The sequence below is a fragment of the Pogonomyrmex barbatus genome, unplaced genomic scaffold (genome assembly GCF_055798465.1).
Source record: "Pogonomyrmex barbatus isolate J1 unplaced genomic scaffold, ASM5579846v1 scaffold6, whole genome shotgun sequence".
NCBI classification, from domain to species: Eukaryota; Metazoa; Arthropoda; class Insecta; order Hymenoptera; family Formicidae; genus Pogonomyrmex; species Pogonomyrmex barbatus.
The window spans coordinates 5,488,758-5,506,691 of NW_028297160.1; the positions used below are offsets into that span (position 1 = coordinate 5,488,758).

At 29.2% G+C, this 17,934-nt stretch overlaps 7 protein-coding genes and 1 long non-coding RNA gene across 13 annotated transcripts; 3 read left to right on the plus strand and 5 right to left on the minus strand.

Moving 5' to 3' along the window:
* Nucleotides 1-787: 787 nt before the first annotated feature.
* Nucleotides 788-8,093, minus strand: LOC105424228 (uncharacterized). Of its 6 annotated transcripts, none has more exons than XM_089082814.1 (6): nucleotides 6,440-8,093; nucleotides 6,086-6,163; nucleotides 5,320-6,009; nucleotides 3,570-4,615; nucleotides 2,099-2,578; nucleotides 788-1,365 (listed from the first exon to the last, which is right to left on the minus strand). In XM_089082814.1, the coding sequence occupies exons 1-5, from the start codon at nucleotides 6,522-6,524 to the stop codon at nucleotides 2,132-2,134; spliced, it is 2,346 nt and encodes a 781-aa protein (XP_088938940.1). In that variant the 5' UTR covers nucleotides 6,525-8,093; the 3' UTR covers nucleotides 788-1,365; nucleotides 2,099-2,131. The 6 variants fall into 6 exon arrangements, with proteins under 6 accessions (XP_088938940.1, XP_088938938.1, XP_088938939.1 ...); XM_089082812.1 differs by having other exon boundaries at nucleotides 788-1,983; XM_089082813.1 differs by having other exon boundaries at nucleotides 788-2,001.
* LOC148935116 (uncharacterized) lies at nucleotides 4,518-4,873 on the plus strand. The gene is made up of 2 exons (XR_016140744.1): nucleotides 4,518-4,655; nucleotides 4,758-4,873. It is a non-coding gene; the product is annotated as an uncharacterized LOC148935116 (long non-coding RNA).
* A 144-nt stretch (nucleotides 8,094-8,237) lies between the features above and the next one.
* Nucleotides 8,238-8,738, minus strand: LOC105424225 (histone H2A-like). The gene has a single exon (XM_011634350.3). The coding sequence runs from the start codon at nucleotides 8,676-8,678 to the stop codon at nucleotides 8,304-8,306; it is 375 nt and encodes a 124-aa protein (XP_011632652.1). The 5' UTR covers nucleotides 8,679-8,738; the 3' UTR covers nucleotides 8,238-8,303.
* A 1,776-nt stretch (nucleotides 8,739-10,514) lies between these two features.
* On the minus strand, nucleotides 10,515-11,012 carry LOC105424224 (histone H3). The gene has a single exon (XM_011634349.2). It carries the CDS (start codon nucleotides 10,962-10,964, stop codon nucleotides 10,554-10,556), a length of 411 nt encoding a protein of 136 aa, XP_011632651.1. The 5' UTR covers nucleotides 10,965-11,012; the 3' UTR covers nucleotides 10,515-10,553.
* A 217-nt stretch (nucleotides 11,013-11,229) lies between these two features.
* LOC105424223 (histone H4) lies at nucleotides 11,230-11,661 on the plus strand. The gene has a single exon (XM_011634348.2). The coding sequence runs from the start codon at nucleotides 11,307-11,309 to the stop codon at nucleotides 11,616-11,618; it is 312 nt and encodes a 103-aa protein (XP_011632650.1). The 5' UTR covers nucleotides 11,230-11,306; the 3' UTR covers nucleotides 11,619-11,661.
* A 2,123-nt stretch (nucleotides 11,662-13,784) lies between these two features.
* Nucleotides 13,785-14,282, minus strand: LOC105424222 (histone H2B-like). Its single transcript, XM_011634347.3, has one exon. The coding sequence runs from the start codon at nucleotides 14,204-14,206 to the stop codon at nucleotides 13,835-13,837; it is 372 nt and encodes a 123-aa protein (XP_011632649.1). The 5' UTR covers nucleotides 14,207-14,282; the 3' UTR covers nucleotides 13,785-13,834.
* A 1,589-nt stretch (nucleotides 14,283-15,871) lies between these two features.
* LOC105424221 (histone H2A) lies at nucleotides 15,872-17,296 on the minus strand. Its single transcript, XM_011634346.3, has one exon. It carries the CDS (start codon nucleotides 17,217-17,219, stop codon nucleotides 16,845-16,847), a length of 375 nt encoding a protein of 124 aa, XP_011632648.1. The 5' UTR covers nucleotides 17,220-17,296; the 3' UTR covers nucleotides 15,872-16,844.
* A 131-nt stretch (nucleotides 17,297-17,427) lies between these two features.
* LOC105424220 (histone H2B) lies at nucleotides 17,428-17,928 on the plus strand. Its single transcript, XM_011634345.3, has one exon. It carries the CDS (start codon nucleotides 17,519-17,521, stop codon nucleotides 17,888-17,890), a length of 372 nt encoding a protein of 123 aa, XP_011632647.1. The 5' UTR covers nucleotides 17,428-17,518; the 3' UTR covers nucleotides 17,891-17,928.
* Nucleotides 17,929-17,934: the final 6 nt, after the last annotated feature.

The window sequence follows — 17,934 nt, forward strand, 5'->3', positions numbered from 1 at the left end:
TTATAAATGCAATCTGTACAATATTATCAAATATATCAAGAAAATTAGTTTTCATCAATGTAATTACGACTCCCGAAAAAAACAATATATTGTGAATGACAGAAATAATCGAACGACAATTTGATATATCTTTTAATACAATTGAAGAATTTATTTTAAGATTTCTATAGAGACAAAAAAATTAGGAAACATTTTATAAGTTTTTAAGACCAATTTAATTCAATCAATTCGATCTCAATTTGTTTATCATTTGGTTAAATTTCCAATTCATAATTCAACACATAATTTGATAAATGTAATAAACATTTTTAATATTTACATTTTGTAAGTAAATTTATAGGTAAATAAAATCACAAAATTTGGTGAAAATGCAAGAAGACTATGAGAAATATTTTAAAACATTTTTTAATAGATAATTTGTGTGAAAAGTTCTCTTGGACTACACATAAAAACTCAAATAAAAAATATTCGATTTGCTATATATTACACACAATGACAATTACAAAGTAAAATATATTATTTACATATTCAAGTTTGTTTTCTTGTGTGCGTGCGTGCGTAATAAAATAAAAATTCTTATTAGATCGATATTATCAGTAATCAAATATTATCCTATTACGAGTTCTTTATTCTATAATAAATTAACAAATTACATCTTTTATTACAAAATGTGAAAAATTTATACTTTTTTATATTTAATCTAAATTTTTTAAGAAGAAAAATATAGAATTAAAACAATTTCATTCTATAAAAAAAAATTTTAATAATTGTTTCAATCACAAATTGTTTCAATATAAAGAGAAAAAAAACATATGAATATAAAAACACCGTAATTAAATAAATATATAAAATATGTTTCATATCGCTTATGTAGGTAGAGCGGATGTGAATGGAAAAGTCTCATATTATTTTGCGATTTTCGCAATTAGTAATAACTTAATTAATAAAAATAAACGCATATGATCTAGTTCATCAGCAAATGCAAGCATGGTGAGATAAGATCAGCATAGCAAGCATAGCTATTACAAGCATTTGGAGTTGAATAAGAACACAGCGAGATGTTTTGGAGATGCATTACAATCAGATGCTCTATCATTTAAAAATTACACTTCCAAACATTCTGCTGTGCACTTAGCAACCGCGAACGCGTGTAACACTGGATGGATTACCTTTATCGGCGATATTTATTAATTAATAACTCATAATTAATTTTATGAAAATAGCAAAACAATAAATCATTTTTTTGTTTAGTTTAATTTGTTTTGCCTGTGCACAATCAATATATCATATATCATATATCATAAATACATTAATTATGAGACACTCTGTACAGTAATCTATGATAGTGTTCTATGACAATGACTTCTGTAAAAATATATTATTTGATTTTAGAAAATTGATTATATATTTAATATTATATATTATTATTATTATTATATAACTATACCATTTCTCTAAAAATATCATCTTTGCTATTAGTGACTCAGACTTTTAGAAGATTTGAAATATCCAATTTTTAATTTATAAAATTGAGCGACAATTCAACATTCGTTTCTCATTTTAATCTCTATTTGCTCTGTTCAAGATAAACGATGTTCTTTTATGTATATTAGACATTACAAACGCGTGCTGCGCACGCACTCTACTTATTTTTTTCAACACAAGAGCAAAATTAATATAATACTATTATATATTATTATAATACTATTATGATATTATTATATACTATTATAATACTATTATATACTATTATAATATTATTATACTACTGTTATACTATAATATTTTTAATTTCTTGATACACAATTGTCAAAACGACCTCTGTGAAATTAATATAATGACAGCTATTCACGAAGTTAACGCAGCGAGAGAATCAATCGACATCGCGGAAAAGTGATAAAAAAAAAAAAGAAAAAGAAAAAGTCATTACCATATTGCATTTTTCTATTCATTTTTCTCTTTTTGTGGCATCATATAGCGATACTATAAAAAAGTTGAAATCTATTACAAAAAACATACGTAATATAAAATCTAAAAAATACAATTAAAAATAATATAAGATTATGACACATACAAATATTGAAATACATGTACTCACTGTTGATTAGTATATGAATTATCATTGTCGTTTCTATCTATTGTGATTCTCTATTTGAAATGTTTCAATTCGTGGAATATTCGTAGAATGACAAAAAAGTTGCATAAGAATAATTTCGTTAATAGCTTCATTCCCTAAATAATTTGCTAATTGTGTTATATCATGTTCTGATAGATTCGATGTAACGCATCTTGTTGCAATATGATTGCTAAAGTTTGCATCTTGTAATCTATAAGTAGCATCCCTGCTTTGCATTCTAGTGAGTAATATAGATAAAAAGTCGCATGCCTTTATAAATTTAAATTTTTTGTTATTATAACCTGGTAGGGCAAAGATATATGGATTTTCCTCGGGTATATTTGCTTTCTTGCGATATTGTAGAAGTAAATCTATACAATTTTTCATCTCATAATCCAAAACAACAAATACAGGTTTTCCAAATTTTCCTCTGATACGAAATCTTATATATTTTTCTGCTATCTGAAACATATAATTGTGTTTATTAATATGTAAGTTTTTATATATTATGTTCACACATAATAGTCACCAATATTAATATATATTAAATAATACTCGCAGATTGATCTTCCTAATTTCTGACTTTAATTAAAATTAATATACTTTAATTAAATTGTATACTAATATTAATTTTAATATACTTTTTCTTTAATTTCTTATATTTTTCTTAAATTTATATTGTCTATTCACAAGTAAATTACTGTATTAATATAAATTATTATATAAATATAAATCAAATGTAATTAATTAGCAGGTAAAATCAGAATATATATATTATCAACTCATATTGAATGTTTTGATTAATATAAAAAATACATATCAAAAACTTAGAAGAAAGAAAATACACAATAATATAACTCAATAATTGTAGTTCGATCAGAGTAATTTCTTGTAAAAAAAAGGAAATAAAAAAATATAAAATCTCTTCATACAAGATGTTATTTTGAAAAACTCGCTTTCAAAATTAAAAAATTACATAATATATAAAATAAAAAAATTTTTAAGATTCTACTAACTTTTAAAATTAAAAAAAAATTTTTTTTTAGGATCAAATTATTTCTAACAATTTTAAATATATCATTTGTCATATCAAATTAGTCTCAATGTCTTTCTTAAAGAACTATTTTTTACTGTATGATTACTGTGTCATATCAAATAGAAATTCATTATAAAAAATTTTTTATTAAAATTTTTTAAAATAAAAGTTGAATTTAATTTATTTTTAACTTATTTTAAATTATTCTTTTCATCTAAAATACACAATCATTGATGTAGTTGGTACGTTTATTTTTTTATATCAATCTGCGACATATATTCAGAAAATTACTACTATTACTGAAGTTAGATATATTTGTCTTTTATTATATTTTCTTCACTAATCCATAATTTTGAAACTTTTATGATTTCTTTATACAAAAATAAATAGAGACACTTGAAACATTTAAAAACATACTTTTCGAGCTTCATCTGATAAAAGTAAATCTGGATTCGTTCCGTTTATATTTTCTCGATTCGTAAAATCGTTAATAGACATACGTTCTATTTCATCAACTCTTCGTCTGTTAAATACTTGAATGGATATCAAAGTAAATTGTGCTAATTCTTGCCAAGTATCATATGTAAATACATTATTGAGTCGTTCAAATGCTAAACGTCTATTAGTTTGTAAAAAAGTATGCAATAAATTAATATCGTCTAATGAAAGTAATTCTTGTACTTGACGGTGTTTAGCTTGTAACATAGATTTTTCAATAATTTTATTAATAGGCACAAAATCATCTTGTAGTAATTTTAAAAAGTTTTCTACGTTTGTTTTTTTTTCCAGTCTGTTTTGTTTTATGCATTCAGTGATACTTAGATTCCCTATTTGTTTTAAAAGTATACCAAGTAATGATGCAACAGAAGGAGTTGCATAAATTTTTGCACTTTTATTGAAGTCTGCCATTTTATTTATAGTGGTGATACAATCATCATATACCGATGGATGATAAAGACTGAAGAAATCCGTCACATTTTTATTAATTTTTCGAAGAGCCTGTAAAAATCGTCCTAGTAGCCTTAAGCGAGATCGTATCAAAATAATGTTGTTTTGTTGAGGTTGTTTGTATTTTATACATAATTTATTAGCATAAGTGATTAGTAGTCCATCATATCTAATTAATCTGGTTATGTCATCTTCTCTTAATGTTGGAAATACTATATTTCTTAAAGTCGAATTTGCACATTCGTGAATTCGACCTTGAATCTTTCTTCCAAGTATTTGGGCTGATCGACCAACTTTCTTTTGTACACATGTTTTAAAATGATGACGTAAATTATTTTTAGTGAAAAAGCCTTTACATCCAGGACAACATATAAAATCACATGCAGTCTTTTTCGTAGATTCTGTCGGTCGTCTACAAACTATTAGTTTTCCTGTATTGTATGCAGGATCGGTATTGAATATGAAATTACCTTTCCGTCTAAGATTCTCAATAATTTTCTGTCTCTCTTTATTACCTAATAGAAAAGATAAAAATAAAAAAATTATTAAAACAAGGTAAGATTCGGTGTTAAATTTATAATAAAAATACCAAGCATATAAATACATTCTATAATTTTCATCATATAGTTTTACTAATAAATATTCAATATTTTACAGAATGGTTCGAAAGGAGAGGCCAATAAGATTAATGAGATGATAATTTTAATTATAATAAAGATAAAAATTCACATTTTCAGTTTAAAATAAATTTCGTGAAAAAGTTAATCAAAGACACATATGATTCTCATTTATTTCCTAAATACAAATCATTTTCATTTATTTCCTAAATACAAATATTCACATTAGTATACATTTTTGTTTGTAATAATACACACACACATACACACTTATATGCATATGTACATGCATACACATCCTTTTTTTCATTCTACATATTATATAAAATCCAAATAATCAAATAATTTTAAAATTATAATTCATTCATTTTTCATTAAAAAAATTCCGTTGAATAAATTGATATAAATGTTCAAATGAGATCGAATATTGTTAACTGAACAACTTGTTAACAAATGAATTGATATATGTTAAAATTAATAATAAACTCACAAAAAACATATTTGTCCAATCTTATATATATATATATATATATATATATATATATATATATATATATATGCGTACACGCACACACACGCACATATTTGCAGAGTATTTGTACCTTTTGGTAATGAAGCAAATTTTTTTACTTCTTCTTCATTTTTATGTATGTTTTCAAGATGTCTGCTTATCTTTGATTGCATTTTCTTACAATAACAACAAAAATTTCGTTTCTCTGAGTAAGATTTTGAATAGTCAACATGTAAATTTGTATCATCACAAATTTTCTGTTGAGAAACATTTAACCAAGTCTCTAGGCTATTCTGTGTAGTATTATTAGATTCTGTCAAAGATGATTGCGTAAGAATATTATCTTCTTCTTCCAAATTTTCATTATAGCAATTATTAGAATCCTCATTTGTATTATCGTTACTGACAAAGTTATCTATACAGAGTAGTTCTGAGCTCATATTAACATCTTCATGTAATTTTATATTGTCAGTGCTGTTATTATTTTGGTAATTATTATCTTTATTTCCTGTACTATTATTAGTATTAATACTGTAATACTTATCAGATACAATATTATTACTTATGTTTTCTCTTTCTATATCTTGACTTAAATCAATATTCACTACATCTGTATCATTCAATTCTTCTAGTGAAAATGAAATTATTGGATTTACATTACAATCTAGATTAAAACTGTTATTAATATTTCTCTCAGATTGCTTAATTATATCTTCAATAGAAAATACTTGTAAATTATTTGTCATTCCAAAAATATGTTTAGGTGTATCAACATTATCGACTAAAAAAAGAAAGAGTATTATAATAAGCCATGAATATATTTCCTTATTATTATGTGAATAGAAATTAAAACTCACCAATATCTTTGTTTAATTGCACCAATGGTATTTTCAAATTTAAGTTTCTCGTTATGCTGTCAAGTATATCACGATTATCTGTGAATCAAGAACTATTTTTATTCTTTTCCTAAAAACAATTTGTAATACAATCGAAAAGAATCTATTATATTAAATATATTAAATAAAACATTTTTTTATATAATTGCAAATTATAATATTTAAGTTATAATTTTTGAATTTAATTCATTAGAAAAAAATTTTCAAACTTAGTTGAAAGTTGTTAGCATTTAAAGATTATTATATAAATTATAAATCTTAATAACTTTATTATATAAATTACTATTATATAAATTAAGAACCTTAATAACTCACCACTTTGTACAACCAATTCTTTATTATTATGTTTATTTTGTATTTGAACAACATATTCTTTTTGATATTTATATAGGCCATACATGTTGACATAAATATTTTGATTTTGTGTTCTGCACTGTGGGCTACATCAAAAGTTTTTAAATATGAATTTACATTAAATACGAATTTTTAGCTACAAAAAATAGGGTAATTATTTAGAATACGATCTTCATCTTCGATTGGCTCAATCGATGCGGTTTCACTCAAAATAAAAGAATCTGACAAAAAAATGCAGCGGTCTATCTCGCGAACCGGGATATTAAGCGTTTTTTGATTAGTGTCGCTCCACAATAGATGATTTAAGTATTAAGAATTAAGAAATTGACCAATCATAATCGAATATGAAAAGAATAATCGACTATGATTGGTCAATTTCTTACAGCTTAAAGATTAAATATTTATTGTGGACTGAGATTAAGGCTGTTCTACAATGAGTCGTGTGTCGGTGCGTGACCGTAAACCGTAAGAATGAGCCAATCACAATCAAGTATTCTCCCCACATCCGTCTGTGATTGGTCTTGTTTGATCATGTTACAATTGGACACAGCCACTTACAGCAACCGATGCTTAGAGATTTTCCTGAATCAACCAATCATTTAAAATAATTTTATTTTAAATTGACCAATTGGGCGCCACGCGTAGCAAAATTGTTCTTTTGTTGAAGGTCAATTGTGTAACAATTTTTGAAACAAATCAAAATTATAAATAAACTTATTAGTTTTTGATATGAAATTGCAAATACTCTAGTGAATTTCCTCACTGTTATAATTTCCATCTTGTTTCAAAGTACACGATTGACCCCCTCTCTTCCCTGAACGCAGCGCAAACATAACGCAAAAAATGGACAAGACATAGCTGTATCTTGTATATTCTATTTACTTGCGTCCATTTTTTGCATCACGTTTAATCTCTGTTCTTAATTTTTATTTCCAAATCTTAATATTTTTCCTGTTTTTATTTTTTATTCTTATTTCTCCATTGGAAATGCGTAAGAGAGACGCCAAAGAGAAGCCTGAGAGTGGTCATGGCCGCGTTTTAGCTATAACCTTATTCGCGGTAATGAGTAATGTACACGATTTTGTAGTTCTCTTCCGTGCTAGACGCAAGAATGATAAAGATGATATGGACACGACTGTCCATCTTTATTACTCTTGCGTCTAGCACGGAACACACAATTGTGCACAGAATTGCATTGACCACAAAATTGTGCACATTATCTACGCGAATAAAGTTACAGCTAAAACGCGGCCATGACCACTCTCGGGCTTCTCAAACGAATTAAGCCCAAACGACGAATCAGTCATTCCCCTGTGGATGAAATTTGTTATTTCTATATTATAGATTACAAAAGTTTTGATGACATTAGTTAGTAAATAATCTGTAACAGATAACACTCAATAGTACATTGCTAATTGATAAGCTATTTAATAGTCTTCCATTAAAAAAATTTCATTGGATAAACCAGCCAATGTAATGGATTAGACTATTGAGATATATTGTTTCCATAACATAATATATGTAATATATATTCTTTTATCAATGATCTCAACAGAATCCTGCCACCATTAGCAAATTTGCAAGCCCAAATTCCGAAACCTGTTCTAATATGTTTATAAACTATTATGTTTTGATATTAATATTTATTCTTTTTTCCAACTTCAATAACAAGAAGTAAAAATAAGAGGTTAGATGTCTTATATCGAGCGAACGTATGAGTGAACGTAGAGTGTGCCATCGTATGAATACTTTGGGGCCCTGAAAAGGGCCATTGTTATGTCGATTGTTGCAAACCAAAGATTGTTGTCTCTCAGTCATAATCAGTTTATGCTTTCTTCTCTGTTTTCTTCGGCAATAGCACTGCCTGAATGTTGGGCAACACGCCACCTTGAGCGATGGTAACACCCGATAGCAGCTTGTTCAATTCTTCGTCATTGCGGATGGCGAGTTGCAGATGCCTCGGTATAATTCTCGTCTTTTTGTTGTCACGAGCCGCGTTACCAGCCAACTCCAACACTTCGGCGGCAAGATACTCCATCACAGCGGCCAGATAAACCGGAGCACCGGCACCTACGCGTTCGGCGTAGTTTCCCTTTCTCAGTAGTCGATGGATACGGCCCACGGGAAACTGTAACCCAGCACGGTTAGAGCGACTCTTCGCCTTGCCCTTTATCTTGCCACCTTTGCCACGACCAGACATCCTGACGATGCGATAAGATTTGAGACAGCAGACACGACACGAACCGGAGAACGGCCAGTACAGCTTTGAGCTGGGGAGTCGTCAGCAGGTACTTATATACATAACCGTATTAGCCACGTTCAACCAATGGGGTACGAGCGAAGTTCCCATTGGCTAAACGTTACTGAACAGTTTTCATCATTTTTTTTTAAATATTAGCATTTAACGTTTTCTCATCCTCACTATTTAAAATACAAATAACGTTTAGAAAACAAATACAATTTAGAGAATGTTTTTAGATTAATAATGTAATGTTTAAATTAATTTATTAAATAATTTATATCACACAACAGAAAGTATATTATAATCATTTTTTGTTGTTAAAATGATACATTTTGATATAAAAATGTCAATGATACAAAAATAATAAAGATGTCATTTAAATTTATGTTATTTAATTATTATGTTAATTTATTAACTATAAGTTTAATAACGCTGTGTTTACATACAATTCTTAAATGCTTATAACAGCTTTCAAAAATCAGTTTTGATTTAATACATTAAATGTTTTTAAATTAAATGTTTTTTTCCAATTGTTAAAAGTAATTTTCATATTCGTGTTTTCTTTGTACTATTTATTATGTTTTAGGATCTTTAAACATTAATAAATTAATATGTATCACACAATTTCATTTAGCAAATTTCTCCATTTCATATTCAAGTGTCGGTATGATACATAATAATAAAAAATAAGAACATAAAATGAATAAATGAATATAAATGAATTCTGAAATGTACAGAAGTTTAAGAAAAATAAGTTTATTATTTATTAAAATAATAAATTTATATTAATAAAAATTTAAGCATTATTATTTATATCTATAATTTCAAATATACGAATATCTAATTTTTATAATATCTTAATAGATCTATCACGAAGATAAAAGATTTAAACGTTCAAAAAATTTTTTCCATGTCTTATTTAAAAAACTTTGAAAACTTTTATATTTTATCACATTTACAAAAATTTTAAATATTAATCAACTTAGAAAAAAATATATATATATAAAACTATTTTATATAAATTTTGCGAGAAATTTTTTATAAATATATTGCGTATCTTTACTTTTAAGTTTGAGATTTTTTAAATTAGAAAAATTTTCCTTCCTTAATTAAAACTTAATATTTCGATAATATAATTAATAAATTATATGATTAAGATTCTCGGAAATTGAAATAAAAGATTTCTTCAATATTATAATTCTATTAAGAAAAATTCTCTTCTTAATTATTATTTAATATTTTAATAATATGATTAATAAATTGAATTTGACTAAAATCTTCGAAAATTGAAGTGAAAGTTTTCTTGAATATTATTTTAATTTTTGGTAAATTTTAAATTTCTTTTATAAAAATTGATTTAAAAGAATATTTAAGATTATGATACATAATAAAGATTATCTTCACTGAAAAATATGTCGCTAAAGCATACATAAATAACTTAGCCAAATTATAATTTTAAGAAATTAAAATATTATATAGATAAAATATTTACATTATGTTGAATTATGTATATATAAATGATATGAAATATACATATATCAATTATGTATAAAATATCTAGGAGTCAGCCTTATAAATATTTAATGTAGCCAATACAGTAGAATTGAATTTACAAATTGGCATTTCTTTAAATTGTACAATATTGTCTTTCAATATTTTTTGATGCAAATATAATTTAAACGTGAAAACACTGTAACCTCTTTAAAATAATTGAAAGAATGTATTAAAATGAAAATCTATTGTAATAAAAGATGTAATGTAAAGAGAGACATATACGTTTGAAGGAATATTGGCCCTGAAAAGGGCCGATTGTTAATTCTATAGAATTTGCGATTAAGCTCGCTCGCCACGAATACGACGTGCCAATTGGATATCTTTAGGCATAATAGTAACTCTCTTAGCATGAATAGCGCATAGATTTGTATCTTCGAAGAGACCCACAAGATACGCTTCGCTAGCTTCTTGAAGTGCCATTACAGCAGAACTTTGGAAGCGAAGATCCGTCTTAAAATCCTGAGCAATTTCACGAACGAGTCGTTGGAACGGCAATTTACGGATCAACAACTCCGTACTTTTTTGATACCGACGAATCTCTCGAAGGGCCACAGTGCCAGGTCTGTAACGGTGAGGTTTCTTTACGCCACCAGTAGCTGGGGCACTCTTTCTTGCAGCTTTAGTGGCCAGTTGTTTGCGAGGCGCCTTTCCGCCAGTCGATTTGCGAGCGGTCTGCTTGGTACGTGCCATCGTTATTTGTCAATTCGTCAAAGAATCCAGAAAAATTCCTTGTCGGAAATGAGTTCTTCTTTCGAGCGTCAATGTATTATATACAGTGTTACCTGACACATCGCATTTGATTGGTTAATACTGGAAAAGCGGGGAGAGTAGTCGAATGAAATGGAACATGCCTATTGGCAATCGTTATTGCATTGACGGGTGGGGGGAAACGTTCTCATTGGCAGATACTATCATGGTGGGGATTGTGGACACAGTTAGGGAATAAAACCGGCAGTATTCGGCGTTCTTTACCAAAATCGTTCGTCTCTTCGAACAGTGTATTCGTGACGATAGAGAGCGAAATAAATCATCATGACTGGCCGTGGTAAGGGAGGAAAAGGATTGGGAAAAGGAGGAGCGAAGCGACATCGTAAAGTACTTCGCGATAACATCCAGGGTATTACCAAGCCAGCCATTCGTCGTCTAGCACGTCGTGGCGGAGTCAAACGTATCTCCGGATTAATTTATGAGGAGACACGTGGTGTACTGAAGGTCTTCTTAGAAAACGTTATTCGTGACGCGGTAACCTACACCGAGCACGCGAAGAGAAAAACTGTGACTGCCATGGACGTCGTCTATGCCCTGAAGCGCCAAGGAAGAACTCTCTACGGCTTCGGTGGTTAAATGTAGACAACTTTTTATCTTCATACAATCGGCCCTTTTCAGGGCCACAAATTTTAAACTTAGGATTTCTCTCATTGTAGCAATTGCTCTTAGGTTATTTCTTATGATACAAAAACTGGAGTTCCAAATAACACGAGATCAGAAATAAGTACAGATGTAAAGCATTGAAACGATCTTTATAATAGAATTCAAGAATTTAAAATGAATACTTAAATGAAAACTTTAATTTTTTACATATCTATATATTTATCTAAATCGTCTAAATAGCACTTTTTTTAGTTTTATTTTCTATATGTCAGAAATGAACACAAACTTTTATTCAAATTTTCAAAATAATGCAATAATAATTACGAATAATGAAAGCAATCTGTTATAAACGATTCAAAGAGAAATATTAATAAGTCATAAAATACGATTCTAAAGATCTGAATATCTATTTTATTTACAATCAAATATATATCTATAAAAATGAATCAATCTAAATTCTAACAAATATTTAAAATTATATAGGATGATTTGAACATTTATCCTTGAAATGTTTGACTTAATTCGGAGACGATTTTTGTTTTAGTCCAGAATTTTTCGTCCAATATCACTGAGATATTTAAAAATTCCATTAGATATTCCAAAAATTTCATTAATCCTAGATAAATTTCCGTAATCACGAAATGGGCACCAAAGAACAAAAAATGTCATAAAACCTAGCTCCAGGAAAAATTAGTAACAGGTACAGCGATGATTAACCGAATTCCTGGGGTGTCGAATAATTTGAAGAAGTGTAGATATGCGCGTTATCTCTTGGTTTTTTGCCGCCTTTTCGCACAGTAGCGAAAAAGATACACAGAAAGAAGCCTGAGAATAAGCATGGACGCCATTTAGTGTCATGTGGATCGTGTATATGTGACGTATCGCTTTGCGGTTAAAACGATGGCCATGATCGCTCTCAGGTTTCTTTCTGATACACACTAGATCACCTATACCTTGCACTCATAAAAAACTCGTTTAATGAATTAAATCATTATACAGTATTAACTATATCTATTATTAGTATTAAAGAAAAATCATATACATATTACTAACTTCACGATGGAGTTTCAGTATTTCTAACTTGAAGATAATTGAAGAATATCGATATTAAAATTAAATTAAATGATTGTTTATATAAATATTGAAATAATGCGTTATAGAGTCATGATTTATTATTATAAATATTTCATAAATAATATAATCATGACGCAATAGTATCATTTATATTGTTGCAAAATTATTTTTCAATTGCTTTTTTTTCAAATACTTTATACTTTCTATAATAAAACACGTATGGTAAGTATAAAAATGCAATTTTAATTAAAATTAAATATTATTAAGCATTTTTTTCGTGAAAAGAAAAATTTTTAAAAAGATATCCTGGAATCATTGGATTTTTATCAACTAAAGTTTTATAAATTCTAGTTTTGCTGGCTAAACGAGATAGTTCCTCGAGATCGCTCGAGTTGTCTCTCAAGATCGCTTACGCATTATTTCAAAAATAGTCTATCATTATCTCGTGCACCTGAGACTTGTTCTTTTCAACTAAACTTTTTTGTATTATCTTTACTTTTTTTATCACTTTAAAGAGAAAAAGAGAATGATATACGGTGCAAAAAATTCATCTGAAAAGAACAAGATTCTGGACATTCTCGTGCATTTTATTCATATCAAGATTCAATCTTTTTACAAGTTTTAACTTTTCTATAGAAAAAAAACAGTGTACGTATGTATTTGCATAGACGTATGGCATGTAACGAGCACCATGAAATTGTAGAATAAATTGTGTTGGTCCTGTATCTTCTTTATCTGACTCATAAAGTATTTTTCAGAATCTTAAAAAATCAAGCATCAGAAAAAATTCAAAGATAAAGATTCTTTCAGAACGAATTCAGAAATAATATTCCAAGGACACACATCTATTCCAAATAATCCTATATAACGATAAATAAACTAGACAAACACCTTCTATCTTCATCACTAACAGCAGATATCGATATTATTTCAATTTTCGTAATCATGTATTTCATATCTCTAAGATTTGTTTTAATACTATATGTATGTGTAATTAAAAATAACATGTTAGCAACGTAAATATCGTAGATATGAAAGAAATTCCCATGTTTGAGATATGTTGGCCCTAAAAAGGGCCGATTTATGTATATACGCAATCCGTATGTATGAAATGTTCACTTGGAACTAGTATATTTGGTCACTGCTTTAGTTCCCTCACTGACTGCGTGCTTGGCCAATTCTCCAGGCAAAAGGAGCCTGACTGCGGTTTGTATCTCACGGGACGTGATCGTCGATCTTTTGTTGTAATGCGCCAACCTCGACGCTTCGGCAGCAATTCTCTCGAAAACATCGTTAACGAAGCTGTTCATGATACTCATGGCTTTGCTCGAAATACCAGTATCGGGATGCACTTGCTTCAACACTTTGTAGATGTAGATAGCATAGCTTTCCTTCCTCTTCCTCCTCTTCTTCTTGTCGGTCTTGCTGATATTCTTTTGAGCCTTGCCCGCCTTCTTCACCGCTTTACCACTGGCCTTCGGTGGCATGATGAAATCGGACTAGCTTTCAACACAACGAACGGAACGAGGTCTGAGCGTCGATTGATTCTCCAGTCCCATGTCTGTTCCTTATATACAAAACGGAGTAGCCGAGCGAAAGCCAATCAGATTGTGCGGCTGGAAACCGAATCAAACGTCATTGGCGCCTGAAGTGACAGCTGCTCCAGACTTTCTACATTGAACTAAAGCAAGTTGCAGAATTCATAAGTCTCCAAATATATATATAGAATAATTTGCAATATAATAAATAATAAACTAAACCTAACGTTTCAATAAAATTCATTTCAACATAAAAATACGTTAAGAACATGCGAAATTCTATTGCTTTATTCTACATCAAACAAATTTTGGAATAATTGTTAATATCACAGTCGTATTTTTTAACTAAATCTATAAATGAACATACGTGCTATAAAATTTTATATCTTATTCTCTATATGATTCTATATTACATTCGATATACAATGTAAAAGATTGATATGGAACAATCACGTTTCTTTGAATTTGTTTTGTATAATTAAACTAGTATATTTGTATTCAAAATGAAATAGGTATTTCAAATTTATTGAAAAGGAGAAAGAAATTTGTAATGTAATTTAATAAAAAATAGTATTTTGTAGTTATATTTAACAGTCGAACATTGAGAGAATCTTTGTTCTTCTCCAACGCCATTTCGTGATATATAATATTCAGAATTGAGAAAACTTTATTAATGCTCCATGTTAAATCATTCTTATATTCTTATAAATAGATAATTATAATATAAGAACAAAGATACATAATGTTGGGAAATAAAATAATATTTATATTATAATTAGAGCACATTCATGTGCTTTAATTTGAATATATTTATTTTTATAGTATACCTCATAATTATTTTATATTTTCTCTGCTAAATTTATGAACAAAATTATACAATATTTACAAAAAAATAATTATTTAACATTAACACGAAAATAATTATTTAACATTAACACAAAAACTGAGATTTTTAATATTAGAAAATAATCTCTTGTTGTAGCTACTAATATTTTTCAAATAAAAGTTGAGTGTTTAAATTTATAAAAAAAACTAATAAATAAGAGATACTAAGAGATATTAAACTAATTACATCACTAATTCTACTTTATCTATTTCTTTTTCATTATCATCGAAAAATTAAGTCTATCTTAATTAAAAATAGATAAATAATAAAAATGGATTAATGCATAAATCTAAACTCTTTGATATAAAAACATATAATATTACGTCAAATTTGTTAGGTATCAAGAATTACAATAATTCATCGAAAATTTAGAGAATGTACTGATTGAAACAATGTATATAATAACACAAATTTACGTAAATGTTAATCTTATACATTTCAACTCTACACATTTCATTTCATTATGCTAAAAGGATTTGAAATAATTTGTAACTGTATGTATCATCGACATTATATATAAATATAATATATATTTGCAAGAATCAATATTAAAAATATTTTATATGAAAGATTGTACGATTTACTTCTGTAAAAATTAATCCTTCGAGACACAACAAAGTTATTGAAGGCAGTTATATTTTTCAAAGAATTTTTGAGCACTAAAAAATTTAAAAAAATTGTGGTATATTTTTTCAACAGTCAAGAATACAATTGTACAATCCACAACGTTTTTAATTTTATTTATATAAATTCGAATTTGAGATAGAATGAATGCAATGCTGTAATAAAAAATTCATATTCTTTTTATATATGTGCATAAAAGAAATCCTTTTAGTTTCATTAATTTCTTTTCATCCAAGATTGGTACTTACGAGAAAAAATAATCTAATGTCTGATTTCAAAAATTATAATTATTTGGTAATTTGAAAATTAGTAATTTTGGCTTATAGAAAATAGGAAAAAAGGTAGTAAGAATGTAAGCAATTAATTGGCTGAAATTTTTAAGTAAATGTGATGATTCGGAATGTAAACAGTTATTGGTGGAAAGTCGTCATGATCAAGTCATGCAGACTAAAATCGCGGTAAATGAAGGATCAAGTTCGAATTCTGGTCTTGTTAATTTTTCAATCTTCTACAGGAAAAAATTTTTTGCAAAGAAATAACAGTATTTTAGTATAAATCTTACGCCCGTTTGCGTAAGTCAGACAATATCCTCTGCAGAACTTTTATTTTGAATATTTGTTGGTCTGAATTTTTATTGTAATATAAAAATAAATTTTTATTTACATTATATCAAAATAAAAATAAAGGCTAAAAATTGCAAAAAACATGATTCATTTATTTTAATAAAAACTAACTTCGCATAATTGGATTGCTGGAGGCCAAAGCTTGAATTTGATTTCGCTATACGAAACATGAAACGGCGAAATACGGCATCACTTAGTCAACAAGTCATCAACAATTCCTTTTAAAGGAAAGCTCATCTTTTTCATTTATCGAATAATTCAAAATCGAAAAATCACTTTGATTTTGAAATTCCCAGTTGTATTTCGGAGAGCTAATGATATTGTAAGAAAAACAATGAGCATTTATTATACGTAGCAAGGTATTTGTGTAAATGCGCAACAAGATCATTCCTTCGTTTTAAAATTTTGTGGCCCTGAAAAGGGCCATTTTTTGTGATGGATGGTTGAATTATAATTATGCTTTCTTTTCGGTCTTCTTCGGCAACAGTACGGCTTGGATGTTCGGTAGGACACCGCCTTGGGCAATGGTCACGCCAGACAATAGCTTGTTCAACTCCTCGTCATTGCGGATGGCGAGTTGCAGATGACGGGGTATGATTCTAGTCTTCTTATTGTCACGGGCGGCATTACCGGCCAACTCCAACACTTCAGCGGCAAGATATTCCATGACCGCGGCCAAATAGACCGGTGCACCGGCGCCAACGCGCTCCGCGTAATTTCCCTTCCTCAGCAAACGGTGGATACGACCCACGGGGAACTGCAGTCCCGCCCTGTTGGAACGAGACTTCGCCTTTCCCTTAACTTTGCCACCCTTTCCACGACCAGACATGTTGCTCGATTAACGATTAACGGAGTTCCTTCCTTCGAGAGAAGCAAGAGAATTGTGATGGCGCATCGACCACGCCGCTTCTTTTATACCCCACGACGACAGCTGCTCGCCGTCAATAAAAGCACGCGGCCCTCTGCAGGCGCGCGCTATTATCTTCGTGACGTTTCATTGGAACGTTGTAGATGGCGCGAATGATATATATACAGTAGCTCTCCCGGCGCGACAGCTCACTTTTCTCGTGCGCATCGAGGACGCTGTATCGTGGTTCAATCCGCAACTAGCCTTTCGACTGTACGAAAATGCCCCCTAAAGCGAGTGGCAAAGCCGTGAAGAAGGCCGGTAAGGCCCAAAAAAATATCAGCAAGACCGACAAGAAGAAGAAGAGGAAGAGGAAGGAAAGTTACGCCATTTACATCTACAAAGTACTGAAACAAGTACACCCGGACACCGGAATCTCCAGCAAAGCTATGAGTATCATGAATAGCTTTGTAAACGACGTATTCGAAAGAATCGCCGCGGAAGCGTCGAGACTGGCGCATTACAACAAGCGCTCGACTATCACGTCCCGGGAGATACAGACGGCTGTCAGGCTCCTGTTGCCGGGTGAATTGGCGAAGCACGCAGTCAGTGAAGGCACAAAGGCAGTAACCAAGTACACCAGTTCCAAGTAAATTGGAGTTGGCTCCGATTATAAACGGCCCTTTTCAGGGCCAAC